Below are 16,929 nucleotides of genomic sequence, written 5' to 3'. Positions count from 1 at the left end.
GTCTCTCTGCCATGTGACGACACAGCAAGAAGACGGCTAGCTGTCTGCAAGCCAGGAAGAGGGCTCTCACTAGAATCTGACCATGCTGCCACCTTGATCTTGAACTTCCAGCCTCCAGAACTGTGAGAAAATAAGCTTCTGAGTTGAAGCCCCCCAGTCTACGGTATTCTGCCACAGCAGCCACAGCTAATACAAGCCTGTAACCGAAGGAGGTGACCACCCTACTTCCCCATGTTCTCTCTAGGGTCCTTACTAGTCTCCCAAAGTAGCCTACTCATTCTCACCCTTATACTTGTCTCCCTCCATTTGGAAAACAAGTTGCTAAATATTTACTGAGTCTCTGATTTAGTGGCAGGTGCTAAGAGGGAACGTAAGGTTACATAAACAAACGTGTTTACCCCTCGAGCTATCTGGAAGCAACAGAACTGTAAAATAAATTTAAGAAGAATCATTTTCCCATCTACAAAACAGAAACAGACTCACAGACATAGAGATCAGACTTGTGGTTGCCACGGGGTTGGGGAGCGGAGGGAGAAGGATGGACTGGGAGTTTGGGGTTGGTAGATGCAAACTATTACATTTAGACTGGATGAACAACGAGGTCCTACTGCACAGCACAGGGAACTATGTCCATTCTCCTGGGAAAAACCATAATGGAAAAGAATATTAAAAAAAAGAACGTATCTATATGTGTAACTGAGTAACTTGGCTGTACAGCAGAGATTCACACACATTGTAAATCAACTATACTTCAATAAATTAAAAAAAAGAATAATTTTCCTCACGCTTAACCCTTTCAGTGGTTTCCCACTGATCTCAGGACCGAGATGGCCTGCAAGGCCCTACACCACTGGGCCCCCTTTTCTCACTCCCTCCCTACAATCCAGCCTTCTTTCAGTTTCCTGAACCCACCGGATCCTTTTCCTCCTGGACTCTTTCTACACATGCTGTTACCACTGCCTGGGCCACTCAGAAACCTGCTCTCCTCCTCGTCTGTTTCCTACCAACTCTGCAGGGTTAAGCACAGATGTCACTTCCTCGGCAAGGCCCTTCCTGCCCTTCGAGTTAGATCTCCATTAAGCACTCGCAGAGCCGCCCCGTGACCTTTTTCTTCATAGCACTAATAACAGGCATGGTGATTTAAACAATTATTTACGGACTTGTTCAACAAGTGAGGTAAGGACAATGTTTATCTTAGTTATGGTTCTGTGCCCAGCACTCAGCATATTATAGCATATCCTTATTAAAAGAGTAAGATCTAATAAGACAAGAAATCTCATTAATTACCAGATATGTAGAATAGTCATTAAAAGCTCAGGTCAGGAGAGGGTGTAGAGCAGCAGAGTGGATAGGCTAAGCCACTGCACAGAGCAAACACCTCAACAGAGTCTGAAAGGAAAGAATCCAATCAATCTGACGCCATTTCTGTTAGGCCTATTCAGACAGCACTCACCATTCAGAGTCCAGCTCTAAAAATACGTTTCACAAAGAAAACGGACTAGTTACTCCATGCCATCTTGATCTCTTCCTTCCTTGGAATCTATATTATAAGACAACAGAAACACAGCCATACAATGCTCATTTGTATTGAGTAATAGTCTTGAACTGTCTTCTAATCATTAAACTTGTAAATGCCTTTAACAGTCTGAAACTTGAAGGCAGCAATAACATGTTATTCATTTATTCATTCATCAGGCATGTAATGTATTCAGTGCCTGAAGTTCCAGTCCTCGGGACCTCAAAGCGAGATAAGGCAGAGTCCCTGCTCTTAAGCAGTTCAGTTTATTGGGCCAACAAGTAAACAGGTCCTTGTAATATGATGTGACAAGTGCTGTAATAAACACCAAGTTCTGGACATTCACAGAAGTGGTTTCTCACTCAGATCGGGGGCCTATATGGAAGGCTTCCTGGAGATACCTGAGCTGAGTTAAAGGTTTAGAGTTTGTGGCCCAAGACTTGAGAAGATATTCCAGGCAAAAGGAGCAGCGTGGCTTCTTCAGAAACCAGTATGAAGTTCTGTGCAACTGGTTAGGTTATGTCCATAATGTGAAGCCATGAGGCTAGAGAAGTAAGCAGGCCCAGAACACCAAGGTCTTTTGCTAGTTTATGTTTATATTTTATCCTACAGGCAATGGAAAGGCATAGAAAGATTTTAATCAGAGAAAATCCATCCTATGGCTTAGAAAGCTCACCTACAAGTAGATGAAAGATGGTAAGGCTGGGTTCAGTTAGCTCTTTAAAGTTAATGAGAAATGGAGAAGGCAAGGCCCAAAGGCAGTAGAGGCATTAGCTGAGGTGTTCAGGGATTAAATGGATAAGATTTGGTGATGTGACAACAAATGTGCCTTTACCCTCCCCTCCCCTTTTCCCTCCATTACACATCAAAGGCAACCTCTGGTTCACTGTTACACCCAGGCTTCATCACCCCCACCACCATCCAGCCCCCCTTTCTTTTAATTTCTTGTCATTGTACTTTTTGACTGCAGATGCAACCTCAAGTGTTAACAGAAAGCTTTTTAAAGGAGAAGCACCGAACTTGAATAGCCGGAATTTCAAAAACAAAAGAAAAAAGCCACATTCTTCTTCTAGAAACCTTTTCCAGTTCCTAAGTGGTGTTGCCCTTCAATCTCCCTCTGATCTGACGCCATCATATCCCAGGGACCAGAGGTCTGTGAGAGTATCTCAGAAGTTAACATTCTCACATGTGGGAAATCAGCCCACGTGGATATTTTAGAACTAAGATGCTGCAATTAAAGAGGCAGTACTTAAGGAATAGACACAAGGTATTCTTAACAGAACCACAATACTGGGATGGCTGCTATATTACACAACTATTTGAAACTAAAATGTGGCAGTCTGAAGCAAGAGATGAAGAACAAGTTTGACCCAGGTAAGACTTCTTAGAGGTCTGCCTTACAGGGAAATAGAACCTGCCAGGGCCAACTAGGCAAGATGTGGGAAGGGGAAGCAGCAGCTCTGCCTCTGCTTTAAGGACTGGGGATTTGGAGTGGCTGAGCCACTATGACCCCCACTCCCCCCATTGCCCCCACTCCACACACTGCAGAACCGCTCTCACCCAGTGGAGGCCAACTGCCAGCCTTACCTGGAGCTCCCGCTTGCTCTCTCACTTCTGGAAGCTGATGAAGACACTGCAACATAAGCAGTAAACACTAGATCATCAGGATAATGGAGACCCTGGCAGTCATAACTCTAGCTCATGAAGGGATCCTGGGCACTGCCTCAATCCTTTCTTGCTGATAGGAAATCAAGATCTGGACTGAGGCCTCCCCACAATGTCCTATCTGGGCCTACAACAAACATCGCCATGGAGAGGACCCTTTCAGGCCACTCCAGAGACCTGTAGATAAACCTCAGAAAAGCCCAATCATGGGACTGAGGCAATATCTGAAAATTGGCCTGAAGCCCACTTGACACCAATTGAGAAATGCAAATCAAAACTACAATCACACCAGCCAGAATGGCCATCATCAAAAAGTCTACAAATAACAAATGCTGGAGAGGGTGTGGAGAAAAGGGAACCCTCGTATACTGTTGGTGGGAAGGTAAATTGGTGCAGCTGCTACAGAGAACAGTATGGAGGTTCCTCAAAAACCTAAAAATAGAGTTGCCACAAGATCAGATCAGGCTTACCTGAGTAAATCTGAAGGAGAGTGTCTTTCATCCTTTCATCCTGAAACAGACCATCCTGTTTCAGGGCTGGAGACGTGGGGAGGGAGTCTTTTATCAGTACTATCAGGGCTTATGTGGGGTTGCTCAAACACTGTTTCTCTCTGGTAAACAATTTACCCCCGAATGAGCACCCTCACAGCTGTTACAAAGTGTTTTGCTGGAACTCAGTAACTGCAAGCTCACCTGCTGGAACTAGACTACTAGTTAGGTGCAACTTGCCCTTGGACCTGTATGTTTCAGCCACACCAAGTGCTCTGCACATCCTCAGGAAATTAGCATCATTAAATTATCCTTGATTTAATAGATACCTTTGAGTTACATAATCTCTCTCTCCAACATTTGGTTTACATTTCTATTACTGCACTTATTTGAAGGGTTTATGACCTGTCTGCCCTATTAGATACCAAGTTCCTTTAGGGCAGGTACCTGTCACATTAGTCTCTATACCTCCAGAGCTTATCGTGATGCTTGGTACGTGGTAAGCTATTTAATATTTGTTGAATGAATTAAGCAGATTCTGATTGTCTCTAACCTGTAATTGGGGGCCGGGCGGGGGAATCTACTCTCTCACTGAAGACCTAAAAACAGGAGAGCAGTAAGACTAAAATTTAAATGTAGGTTTTCTTCGGCTTACTTTTAAAAATAAACATGAAAAATACTATTTGATAAAAAATCAGTTTTAGTTAGTAAATGAAGAATACAAGAATAGCTACATTTGAAAGACTGTATGAAAGATTGAAAAATAACACTAGGACCTTAAGAACTTAACAGGCAAAGGACACGAAAAGACAATTCACAGAAATGAAAAATACATGGCATAAAAAAGAAACTTTCCAACCATACCAGACATTATTTACCAATTAAAAAATACTAAAATAGCAAAGTTTTAACCAAATGGTAATTCAGAAATGATGGTCTGAGGCAGAAAGTCAATTGTACCCTCAGGTATTGAGGGGAATACAAACATAGCTACGTGGAGAAAGAACTTTAAAAACAAGGTATATATGTGAGACTTTGTGTGTATACATACAAACATATGTGCATATACATAAAAATCTTGATGCTTTTCTAAAAATATATATTCTAAGGAATGAGAATGTTCACTACAATTTATGCAGTATGACTTAAAAGTTAGCATGGTTCTACCACTTATTAGCTATGTGATCTTTAGCAAATTATTAATTTTCTGGGCTCAGTTTCCTCATCAGTAAAATGGTGATTTTAAAAAAAGAAAAAAATACACCTACCTTACAAGGTTCAATGACAATATATAAAAAGTTTAGAACAGTGCCTGGTATATAGGGTGCTCAATAAATGCTAAATGCTATTATTCCTCATATTAGAAATTTGTAAACAGCCTAATGTTTAATAATAAAAGAATGATTAAAAAGATTATGGTTAATCAATACAATGGTATATCATAGAAACATTAAAATGTTGTTCGTGAAGAGTTTTTAATAATGTTGGAGAAATGCTTATACTATATTAAGTGAAAAAGCATAATATAAAGCTATATAGTATGATTTCAATTATGTAAAATATATATCAGTATATAGAAAATGATCTAGCAGAAAACATACCAAAATATTAAAAGTGATTACTGTGGGCAGTAGAATTTGATTGCTGTTGTTTCTCTTCTTCATACTTTTCTATCATGAATCGTTTTTTACAATAAGGAAGGTATTACTTTTAACATCAGGAAAATACCATCGTTTTATAAGGTTAAAATAAGGTAAGAAATGGGTAATTTTAAAAATTTATATTAACGTCCAACTCTTCGTGTGTAAACGATGTGATACAGAAATTATTGTGGCTTTCCAAAACTCAATTATTTTCTGTTGAATTTACAAACACAGAGCATTATACTAATGCATGTAAATATTACAAGCAACAAAAGGCAGCAAGCATCCCTTGGTTGAATTTGTTTATAACCGTGTGAAATTTAGAACAAACAATGCATCCCCTGACTTAAGATGGCCCACATTTTACTCAGGCCAGCCTCTCCCACTCCCAGGCACAAGTTCTAGCATCTAGGTGGTTCTGATCCAGGATCCCTTCTTACCCTGAACAAGTGGAAGCCTTGCTGGGCACTCCTAGAGATCCTCCTTCTCCCAGTCCCACTTCATGCTCTGTGGCTTTTACCTTCTCTATTCATCAAACTAAAAGGTTCTCATCCCTTTTGCAATTCTCAAAGGGAAGAACTCCTGCCTGGTTGTAAGAAGGAGAAAGAAGATTAGGTATTCCCTTTACTCTGAAGAAACTTTCCAGGGCGCTTTTCAATTCTTCATGCACAACTTTTCCCCTTCCTAAACAGCTTTAGGGTCTGTGTTCCTCAACTCTTGACCTTTCAGGTTAACTTACCTTATAATTAGTCCAAAACACTATGTTCATTTCAGTCAAACAATTTTTGCCCTCAAAGCACTGTCTATTAAATATATAAATATCTGTGTATATAAATATCATTCAAGACCTTAACAGTTTTTAACGACGGCACTGAAGTACACAAAATTTACAGGAAACTTTGGGAAACTGTTCATATTCTTAGTAAAGTATTTCTTTGGAGCAAATCTTGAATGATGATTGTTTATCAATCAGCATTTTCATCTAAACAGGACTGAGTTGGACATTATATATTTCAGCCACAAAGCTGAAAAACCATTCTAGCTAATATGCATCAGTTGTTCACCTAAATGTCCATCCACATTGCATTAACCAGATCATTCTGACTGAATTTTTAAAAGAAGCAGTTTAAGCAGAAACTCCCCAGATGTTAATGTACTTTGTTACTCATGTGACAATCTTCACAGTAAAAGTTACCTTTATAATAAGCTATCAGTTTAACAAACCCCAAACTTTATAAATACAATACAATCTAAATGCACCATAAATTTATATTTGTTAATCTTGATATTAGAACATTTAAACATTTCAAACTACATAAAAATATGACAAACAATATAAAATAGAAAGAAATTTGTTGACAACTTACTTCCAAAACATCACTATTTCTTATATTGCAGTTAAGCAAGAAGACAGCTTACACAGCTCTCCAAAAAACATATAGTGTTCTTAGTGGAGTGTTATCAACAAAAATCAGCACAGTCCCACAAAATAATGTCTTCGATTTATTATCTTTTCCACAGTACAAGTTTTTCACAAACCATAAATCTTTGCAGTTATTGAGTCTGTAAACAAGTGCCTGAATCCCCACATCCCCCTAGTTTAGTATATGCTTGTGAATGTTTTAAGTCCTTCAATCAAGTTTTAACTCTTCCACTTTGTGTAAGGAATCAAGAGCCTCTCTCTTTAAATTATTTATATTTTATCATACAGCCTGCAATGCAGAAAATCACAGTGAAAGCCCTGGGAAAAACAAAACAACATGGTCTTTACAGCAGGACTTGAAACTTTATAATGTTAAATGCATTTAAAGAAGCTTCCCATAATAAAAGCGTGGGTTTTCATTTCCAGAAATCAAGTTAATTAGAAACCCTATGTTCTACTTAAAAACCCATTTTGATCTAAAAGTGAAAACAGTCCCCTATCCATAGTCATTTTATAAACTCTATACAGTTTCACTTGCAGAGATATTTTTCCAGTCTGAGAAACAGTAGTGCAATTAGTTTTACTCCTTTTAAGTTATTTTAGTCCAGGATGTAAATAGCTCTGTGGAAAGATAAGAAGATGCTCTGGTAAACAAGAAATTTTTGCAAGCCCATGCTGGCTTACTAGTCCATTAAAGCTTGTTAAGTCCATAGTGGCTCTCAACAAAATGTTGTATATATATCACTAATAACAAAGCAGAAATAAATAGGCAAAAATGACTGTAAACTGTCTCATCTCTTAATGATTTTTCAGTAATAACTGGCTTGACAAATTGATTATATAGTCATTTAAATAAGCAGACAGTAGACAGTTGCTCTTAAGGACATTCCACTATGGCATCCACTCTGGAAAGCCCCAATGGAGTTACATTCCTAAAATTAAAACAAAAAAAGAGGAGTGAAGGATGGGAGATAAAAGTTTAAAGATGCCACTTGAATGGAATTCCACCAAGTCAGCCAGTTCACTTAGATTTCTTCTTAAAAAGGCTTTTAATTTTTGATGGCTTTTTGCTTTTCTCTCCATTATGGCAAAGGTCATGTGGGATGCTGCTTATCCTGGCAACACCTGGGGCTTCCTGAACTGGTTTGCTGTCATTGCCAGCTGAGGAACATGATGTGTGGCGAGGTTTAGGTACCGGGATGCCACTGGAAAGCTGGTTCATGCTACAGGATTTCTCCAAGATGCCATTGTACACTTTGCTTGCAGGACTGAAGATCATGCTCTTAGTTTCTGTCAGACCTACACAATCAGGAGAACCCCGGGAGATATCTGCAGCTATGGGCGAATCTCCTCTGGATGAATCCTCTAGAGAGAGCTCATCTCTTGATATTTTTCGTGGAGACAATGTTTGGTATATCTCAAGGCTTGAAGGAGGAGACTGTTTCCTTCCAATGGAAGAATTTAAGGAGTCACATTCTGAAGCTGTGTCTGGTACTTCCCTGGATGAGATACAGGCAAAGGTAAAATTTTAAATTAATATGTTTCTTAAGGGTACTGGCAGACATTCTAACTAATTCTAACCAAAACATCTTCCACTGTTTAAGCTATCAAAATATTAAAGGGAGAGATGTTAAAATTCTATACACATTTCAACAAAATTTAGAAAATTACTACTTTAAATAATATGACTTATCAAAATGTTTAATTTTTAACATACACTATGATAATGATACCTTCCAATCTAGAAAATATTATAACTTAAAGTTACACCTTCTTCAATTGTCAGAGAAATGAAAATGTTTAAATTTTACAGGTTTTATCATTTCAGCTACTTCTGTGTTTTGTTTCAACACTGAAAATTTTTCTTTCTAAATCCCATAGTTGACATATAGTTGAAAAGATGAATTTTAGTCACCACCTTCTCCCTTTACTGTTTAGTCATTAAATTGATTAAATATAGCTTCCTAAGGAAGGAAGAAACGAATATACTAAGCTAAAATATAAGCTCTCCCAAGTTTAAAACAGAAGGGAAGAGAGGTGAGATACACTGGGGTGGGGAGTGGATGGCAGGTGAAAGGTAATGATATTGAGCTATTTTTTTAAAGTAGACATTCAATAAATTATCACAAGTTTATTCCTTTGTGATTTTTCCCTCTTTTCCACAGTGGCAAGAGAAATAAAGAAGACTGGAAAAAATAAAGTTTACAACACCAAAGCCAACGTACAGTAAATGCTATCAGCTATTCCTTCAAAATATACCTCAAACCCACCCTTTTCTTCCTGTCCCACTGCTACCATCCTTCTTCCTGCCCTACCAGTTACCTCAATGATAGCAATAGCTTCCTAATTCGTCTCCCTGCTTCCGTTCTTGTTCTTCCCTCTGAGTTACTTCTCTGCACAGCCCTTAAAGTGGTTTTTAAAAATTCAATCAGAGCACAATAATCTCTTGCTCAAAACTTTCCAATGCTTCCTCACACACTTAGGCTAAACTCCAAAGTCCTTGCCAAAGGCCGCAAAGCCCTGCATGGTCAGGTCCACGGCTATCCCTCCAGCTGCACGGTGTACCATCTTCTGCCTCTTCCTTGTTCCTGCCACATGCCAATCTTGCGACTCCCTCAGGGCTGTTGCACTTGCTGTTCCCTCTGCCTCATCTTTTTTCCCCTCCATCTCCACATGACTCAAATGCTCTCTCTCCAGAGATGCTTCTCCTAACTACCCTATCCAAAGCAGCATTCTCTTTCCTTTTACCTGTCTTTGTTTAGCATCCCAGAACTTATCACTACCTAAAATATTTTATATTAACTTATTTATAGTCAGTTTCCCCAGAAGAAAGGAGACAATGAGGGCAGGAAGTCTTATTAACTTTTGTATTCTCTGGAATAGTGACCAGCTCATAGTGGATATTTAGTAAGTATGGAAGGGAGGGAGGGAAGGAGGAAAGGAAAGAGGGAGGGAAGGAAGAAAGGAAGGAGGGAGGGAGGGAGGGAGGGAAAAGAAAGGAAGGGAGGGAGGAAGGAAAAAGAGAAGAAAAGATAAGAAGAGAAGGAAGGGAGGGAGGGAGGAAAATTCTGAAGAATAGGGATAACAATTTATTCATTTTTGAATGTACCATACCTGAGATGAATAGCGTTCACTCTATGAACAGAATGATTACGAAATGAAAAGTAGAGTCAAGGTAAAAAGTAACTGGCAAAAGAAATAAGGTGAGAGAAGGAAGAGAGCTGAAGACAGAAAGGCAGGAACACATATGATCATCATCTACCAGCTGGAACTAGGCCAGGACCTTGTCTCACCTGTCTTGGCAGCTCAAGTTATTAGCAAGTACACGGCACACAGCAAGGACTAAAGTCATATTTATAGAGTAAATGAATTGAATGCTCTCTCACCTTGGATGACCTATGATTACTACCATTATCCATGTTATGATATGCATGTTTATTGATTTTGACATGTATTTTGTTAATACCACACTTCAGTTATATATTAGACTGCTAAATGTATTTAGTCTTTTCTATGAACTTTACTCACACATATATGTGAAGACTGTCTTTATTACACTACAAGCTTTCAGAAGGTATAAAATCTCCTGGGCAAATAAAGACTTAAATAATGCTTTCATTTTATACAGTTACATGTACTGCATAATTTTTCAAATGCTCTTACAATTGATAATGGATAGTGCTAACAGAGGGCAAGGGGCAGTTCAGATAGGAAGAAATGACTCAGAAATCAATCACTGGTAGGGAGTTTTCATCAAGGCTTCTTTTGGAGTAGATGTCCATTAATCAAACAGCATATATCACTGTTCCCTGAAGCTGTTCACTGTTCCTTCAGCTTCCAGAGCCAGAAGCTGATCTAGTCAAAATTTTATGAATTTACTTTCTATTCTGTTATGTGGTTTGGCTGCTTTGTGTGTGAAATTCTAAACTAGGTTAAAAATATTTTAAAAACTAGCTTCTAAAATCTAAATAATGTGTGAAAAGAATACTGACCTAATTTAGGAGACCTAGATTCCTGTCCTGGTCCTGCCATTAATTAGCTGTACAATCTTGGGCAAATCAATTAATTTAACCAGATCTCAATTTTCTTGTCTAGGTAAGAGTATTTGATCAATCTCTAATACTACTTTTAGTTCTAATATCCTAATTCCAAAACAAATAATAATCTGAAGTGTTGCTTCTTCTGCATAACTAGTCAGACTTGGAATACAGGTCTAGTACACCTTAAAATCTCCCATTTTTCCCAGAGCATATATTCTTCAGAATATTGAATTTAACTGTATGTACCATTTATGTCATTTTTCTACTTTTACTTTTTTCCCACAGTGACGTGTAGTTGAATTTATGTAAGTTTAATGCACGTATAACAAGACTTAACTCAAGATAAGGTTTAAATGAGCGTATACGTGCAATAATGCATAGAACATAAAAGACTGGTAAATAGTAAATGTTTTTATTATTATTATTTTGTAAGGATTCTGGTGGTTCAACACTTAAAAGACTAAAATGGAGAGGAGGAAGTTGTCTGAATCCAAATTCTTCTCAAATTTATGAGCTAGCTGTGAATTTCTGACAGTGCTCTTTGAAATGAGGGCTGAACATTTCCATCAGTGCAAAAAATTCTACTGGACAGCAGAGCTCTAGAGTTTTCCTACTAATTTCCATAAGCCACACAAAATTAGTTTTGTCATTAAAGCCATCTTACTGGTGACTACAGTTATACTGCAAAGGTTAGACAAAAAAGCTGGTCATAAAGTGCTAACCAAGCAAAGGTGCCTCAGATTCTCCAGTTGCAATGACAACACAAAACTTGTACTATCTCCTTAGGAATATGCTATAATAATCACTTTCTAATCATAAAATTTACTTTCACTAGCAGACGAAACAATTATGTGTGAAGAATCACATGACAGAGAGCCACCAGGGCTTATGGCGAGTGTCCAGCCCATTCCTTCTGGTTTTGTTTTTCTAACAAGAACAGTAAAGACTTCATGGCCACATGGCTACTAAATGGCAAACTCAGAAACCAATACCAGTTTTTCTGTCACTTAATACCGTACTGCTCCAAAAGAGGAATACGGTTTAGAGAGATCCCCAACAGCAACCGGTCTCATTGGACTAGAATACACTGCTGCTATATCTACTTTATAGAAAAAAAAAAAAGAAGTGTTATGAATATAATTTCCTCCTTTAAGTTCCTGACATTTTCTTAAATCTTTTGCATCTGATACTGCTTGCTCGCTAGCAAGTACTAGCACATAACAGAACAAATCATTAATTGGCAACAAATATTTTTAAACCTCAGTCAGTCATATTTAATGTTTCCTTGTGCTCAAGTATATTTAAGCTCATGCCTTTATATTTTACATATGAAACTGTTCGTTAGACAAGTTTATATTCTGAGACTTGAGTCAATTGTGTGCAATAGCCTCTAAGCAGTTATATCTCAAAATATCCTATGTGTGTGGTGGTCAGGATTCTAAGATGGTCCCCCAATTCCCAGCTCTGGTGTGCACACATCTTCTCCCAGTTAGTTATTTAATCAAACACTAACATAGGTGCTGCTATGAAGGGATTCTGCAGGTGTAATTAAGGCCCAAACTAGTAGATCTTAATATATAGAGAGATTATTATCCAGGTAAGCCTTTTAAATTTGGGTATAGAGATCAGAGATAAAGGAAAGCAGAGATTCAAAGCAAAGGAGGGATTTGAAAGAAGGGAAATTCTCTGTTGCTGGCTTTGAAGATAGAGGCCACACATGGCAAGGAGGAGCAGGCAGCCTCTAGAATCTGAGAGCAGCCCCCAGCTGAGAGCAAGCACGGAAACCAGGACCATGGTACTGTAACCATGAGGAATTGAATTCTGCCACAACCAAGTGAGCTTTGATGAGGTCCCCTAGCCCCAGATAAGAATAAAGCCCAGCCAACACTTTGATTTTAGATTTGTGAGACCCTGAGCAGAAAACCTAGCCACACCAAGCTTGGACTTTGGCATACAGAACTGAGAGCTAATAAATGGGTGTTGTTAGAAGCCACTAAAGTTTGTTGTAACCTGTTACGCAGCAGTAGAAAATTAACACAACATACCACTCCTACCCACCCAGCCCAACACATACAGTATTTCATTCATTGCCAATACCATTGCTTTTCAGCAGAGAAGTAAATGGCCTCCTCCTCCTCTTCATTTCGATAAAGAGCAGGGCAACTTGACACCGAGAGGATATCTGGATCAGGGGAAGGCAAGGAGTGCTGTGTGTGCTGGGGGTGGTGGGGATGCCGGGGGTGTGCCGGGTGAGCATGTGCAGGAAGCTGAGCTCGCTGAGACTGCGGCGAGGACGGAACGATGCTGCGGCGGGAGCGACACAAGCTGCTGCTTCTGGCCAGTGATCCGGCAGGTTTAGCCATGGTCCCTGAAAGCCAAGCGGAAATAAATGAAAACATTCATAAAATCCAATGCTCCTTTCATGCACACTACAGAGACACACCAAAGAGAACTGATGTGATTAATCTACCTTTGTCACCATTGAATCTACCTTTGTTGAAGTAACTGTACAATTATTACCATCCTCTATCACCTGTAAAGCTGCTTCTCAGGAAAGTTAAGAAGTAAAAAAAAATGTAACAAAAATAAAAACAGGTCTAAAAAATAAACAGAAGTGAACATATAAACACATGTGGTTTTAAATACAAAATCTGACATTACTAACCATAAAGGCTTAAACATTTACCCAAGATAACAAATTCTTATATTTAAAAATCAATAAAGCATATTTAAAAGGAATCTGTACTTTATTGCAAATATTTTAATGAATTTTAACATTGAAAGACGAGAAAACTATTCAGTAAAACAGGTTGGATTTTTCAACAAATATCTCTTGAGACAGCACAACTTGTTTGAACTTTGAGAAATTTTAAATCAAGGATCATTTAAATACTGTATATATAGTCTCACTATTTTTTAGGCAAAGGTCAGATAAAAACTTGTTTTTTGAACACTGACTATTGTGGAACTAACCAGAAGTCTTAGATTACCTTGTTTCTGCTCCCAGTCTCAGTCTAGACCCACGCAGACAGTAGACAAACTTCCCCTATGTGCTTAAATCTTCATTGAATGGGCACTTCATTTCTTTGCCTTAATGGAAACATAGCTCTCCTAAGAATACTGATCTCAAGCTGAAGCCGTTCATTCTTCATACCTCACATGCTGCAGCATCAGAACAACAGATTGACGGCCTTCTCACTCCCCAATATTGTTGTAAACCCTCACTCCCTTTATAAAAACATGTTCCTTTGACACACGCTATTAAGCCACGTGAATCTCTCATCTCCACTTCACTAGTCACTTCCTGCTTAGTCTCTCTCTTACCAGTCCATCCAACCTCTCACCAGCTTGAGCCATCTCATCTGTAAGATGAACACCTTAACCAATCATGTTTTTCATCTCTTCTCACAAGACATTCACCTCTACTCTACTCCACCACCCACTCTCATGCCTTGGTCTTGCCATCATTCAGAATTGCTTCATTTTTGAAATAATAAGCTTAAGACATCAGATAATTTAGATTCTAACATTCCTACCTTTCTAGTTCACACATTCCGTTCCTTCCACTATCTGTCCCATTCTCTACCCTAAACTCAAGGACCTTATCTACTGTTTATCCCTTTTGCTGCCTTTATCTTCATCTTCTCCTCTTCTATTTCCCATTGGCACTTAAAAATAAAAGTTAAAAAAACAGGGGGCTTCCCTGGTAGCGCAGTGGTTAAGAATCCGCCTGCCAATGCAGGGGACATGGGTTCGAGCCCTGGTCCGGGAAGATCCCACATGCTGCGTAGCAACTAAGTCCATGCGCCACAACTACTGAGGCTGCGTGCCGCAACTACTGAAGCCCGTACACCTAGAGCCTGTGCTCTGCAACAAGAGAAGCCACTGCAATGAGAAGCCCACGCACTGCAAGGAAGAGTAGCCCCCGCTCGCAGCAACTAGAGAAAGTCCGCGTGCAGCAACGAAGACCCAACACAGCCAAAAATAAAAATAAAATAAAATAAAATAAATTTATTTTTTAAAAAAGTTGAAAAAACAAACCTGAGAAACAAACAGATAAACAACAACAGCAATAAGAAAACCTCCTCTACCCTCAGACTGTTTTCAGCTGACATCTCTCTTCCCTTTTATGTAAATGATCTATGTTGCTTTCTATACTACTTTATCTTCACTCATTCATCAAAGAAATGGTAAAGTGCTTCCATACAATTTCCCTGCAACTATCATTAACAAAGTTATGATAAACTTCCTCATTGCTAAATTCAGTGAGTATCTCCATCCTTCCTTGACACTGGACCAGCACGTGACATTATTAGTTTATCCTTTCCTTGACCTCTCCAACAACATTCTCACCTCTTCCTTTACTGTCCCTTAATTGTTTGTCTCCAAAGTTCTGTTCTAGGCCTTGTTATTCTTGTTCCACTTATTCTTCTCAAGAAATTTCATCCACTCCCATTACTCCAATTACCCTTTGCAGTCTATAGAAGTCCAAATCTGTGACTCTAGCTTTTAATCTTTTTCCTAAACTTTAGGACTTCACAATCAACTGCCTACTTGACATTTGGGTGTTCCACAGATACCCACACTGAATTCAACATCTTCCTCCCAAACCCACTCCTTCTTCTATGTTCCTTACACCTTGGTGTAAAAAAAAAAAAAAAAAAAAAAAAAAAAAAAAAAAAAACACCACCACTCAGTTATCTGAATTGGAAACGCAGACGTTCTTGACTCTTCCTCCTCCATCATAAACCACATCTAGTTAATCATAAAGTGTTTCCAGTTCTACCTCCTGGGTATCTCTCACATCTCTCCACTTCCCCCTCAACAAATCACTGCTGTATTATGCTGGACTACTGCACCAGAATAATAACTGATCTTTCTCCTCCAACTTATTCTCCATACTGCAACCTGCATGATCATTTTAAAATGGAAAAGGAATGCGACATTTTATTGGTTAAAACCCTTAAGTTGCTCCCATTACTTCTAGGATTAGGATAAAGTCAAACTCCTTAACATGGCTTAGAATGCCCTATTTATCTAGCCTCTAATTTGGAACTAGTGTCCCTCTTCTCTGTTATAGGAATACTAGGAACAATATACCTCACTCAGCTCCCAGAAGTATCAGAGTATCTCCATACCTTCTTTCCTCATCTCATCTCTCCCTTGACCTCCCATTTCACTTAAAGAGCAGTTCCTCCAGGAAGTTTCCCAACCCCTCCAAATTTAAGGTCAGTGTTTGCCCTCTTGTGCTCACATGGCAACACCAAAGTGTATTTCCCCATGACATAACTTAGTGCATTGCTCTTGTCTGTCCTCCATTACACTGCATGTTTCATGAAGGAAATAACTGTGTACCATGTTCAACACTGAATCACAACTAGCACAATGCCAGACAAAAAGTAGATGTACAGGGACTTCCCTGGTGGTGCAGTGGTTAAGAATCCACCTGCCAATGCAGGGGATACAGGTTCGAGCCCTGGCCCAGGAAGATCCCACAAGCTGCAGAACAACTAAGCCCGTGCGCCACAACTACTGAGCCTGCGCTCTAGAGCCCGCAAGCCACAACTACTGAAGCCTGCGCACCTAGAGCCCGTGCTCCGCAATAAGAGAAGCCACTGCAATGAGAATCCTATGCACCGCAACAAAAAGTAGTCCCCGCTCACCACAACTCGAGAAATCCCACACGCAGCATCTAAGACCCAACGCAGCCAAAAATAAAACACATAAATTTATTTTTTAAAAAAAGTAGATGTACAGTAAGTATTTACTGAGTGAATTAACAAACAATTCAAACAGAAACAGCCACTGAAATAACTTGACTGGGAAAAAAAAAAAGAAAATGGGTAAAATTAAAGGGAATATTTTCAGAATATTTGACTACCTCCATAAATACCATACAAGGCTTTTTCCAAACACAAATTATATAATATGAAACTATTTATAATTTAGTAGACAAACATTAGAATTTTCCCTTACTTATTTATAATGATTCATAGATTACAGAACTGGAGGAAACCCTGGAAATCTTTAGTCCGATGTTCTCACTTTGTCAAAGAAGAAACAATATCCTACAAATACTAAAAGAATGTGTCCAGACTGACACAGATGATTAAGTTCTACAACTCTTAGCATATAATACAGCCATTCTCATCAG

The 16,929-nt window shown here is 38.9% G+C and overlaps 1 protein-coding gene across 1 annotated transcript in view; it reads right to left on the bottom strand.

Annotated features, from left to right (window-relative positions):
- Positions 1 to 6,563: 6,563 nt before the first annotated feature.
- The window catches only part of STIM2 (stromal interaction molecule 2), a 168,844-nt gene continuing 158,478 nt past the window's right edge, over positions 6,564 to 16,929 (bottom strand). Inside the window, exons 11-12 of the mRNA XM_067735687.1 lie at positions 12,873 to 13,143; positions 6,564 to 8,234 (exon numbers count right to left, since the gene is read on the bottom strand). Of these exons, the coding sequence (XP_067591788.1) occupies positions 7,757 to 8,234; positions 12,873 to 13,143 (749 nt within the window). The 3' untranslated portion in view covers positions 6,564 to 7,756. The remainder of the gene's footprint in view (positions 8,235 to 12,872; positions 13,144 to 16,929) is intronic.

The sequence above is a fragment of the Pseudorca crassidens genome, chromosome 4, assembly GCF_039906515.1.
Source record: "Pseudorca crassidens isolate mPseCra1 chromosome 4, mPseCra1.hap1, whole genome shotgun sequence".
In the NCBI taxonomy this organism is placed as follows: domain Eukaryota; kingdom Metazoa; phylum Chordata; class Mammalia; order Artiodactyla; family Delphinidae; genus Pseudorca; species Pseudorca crassidens.
Note: the sequence above shows the minus strand (reverse complement) of the source record. Positions and strands in the feature narration are given on the sequence as shown.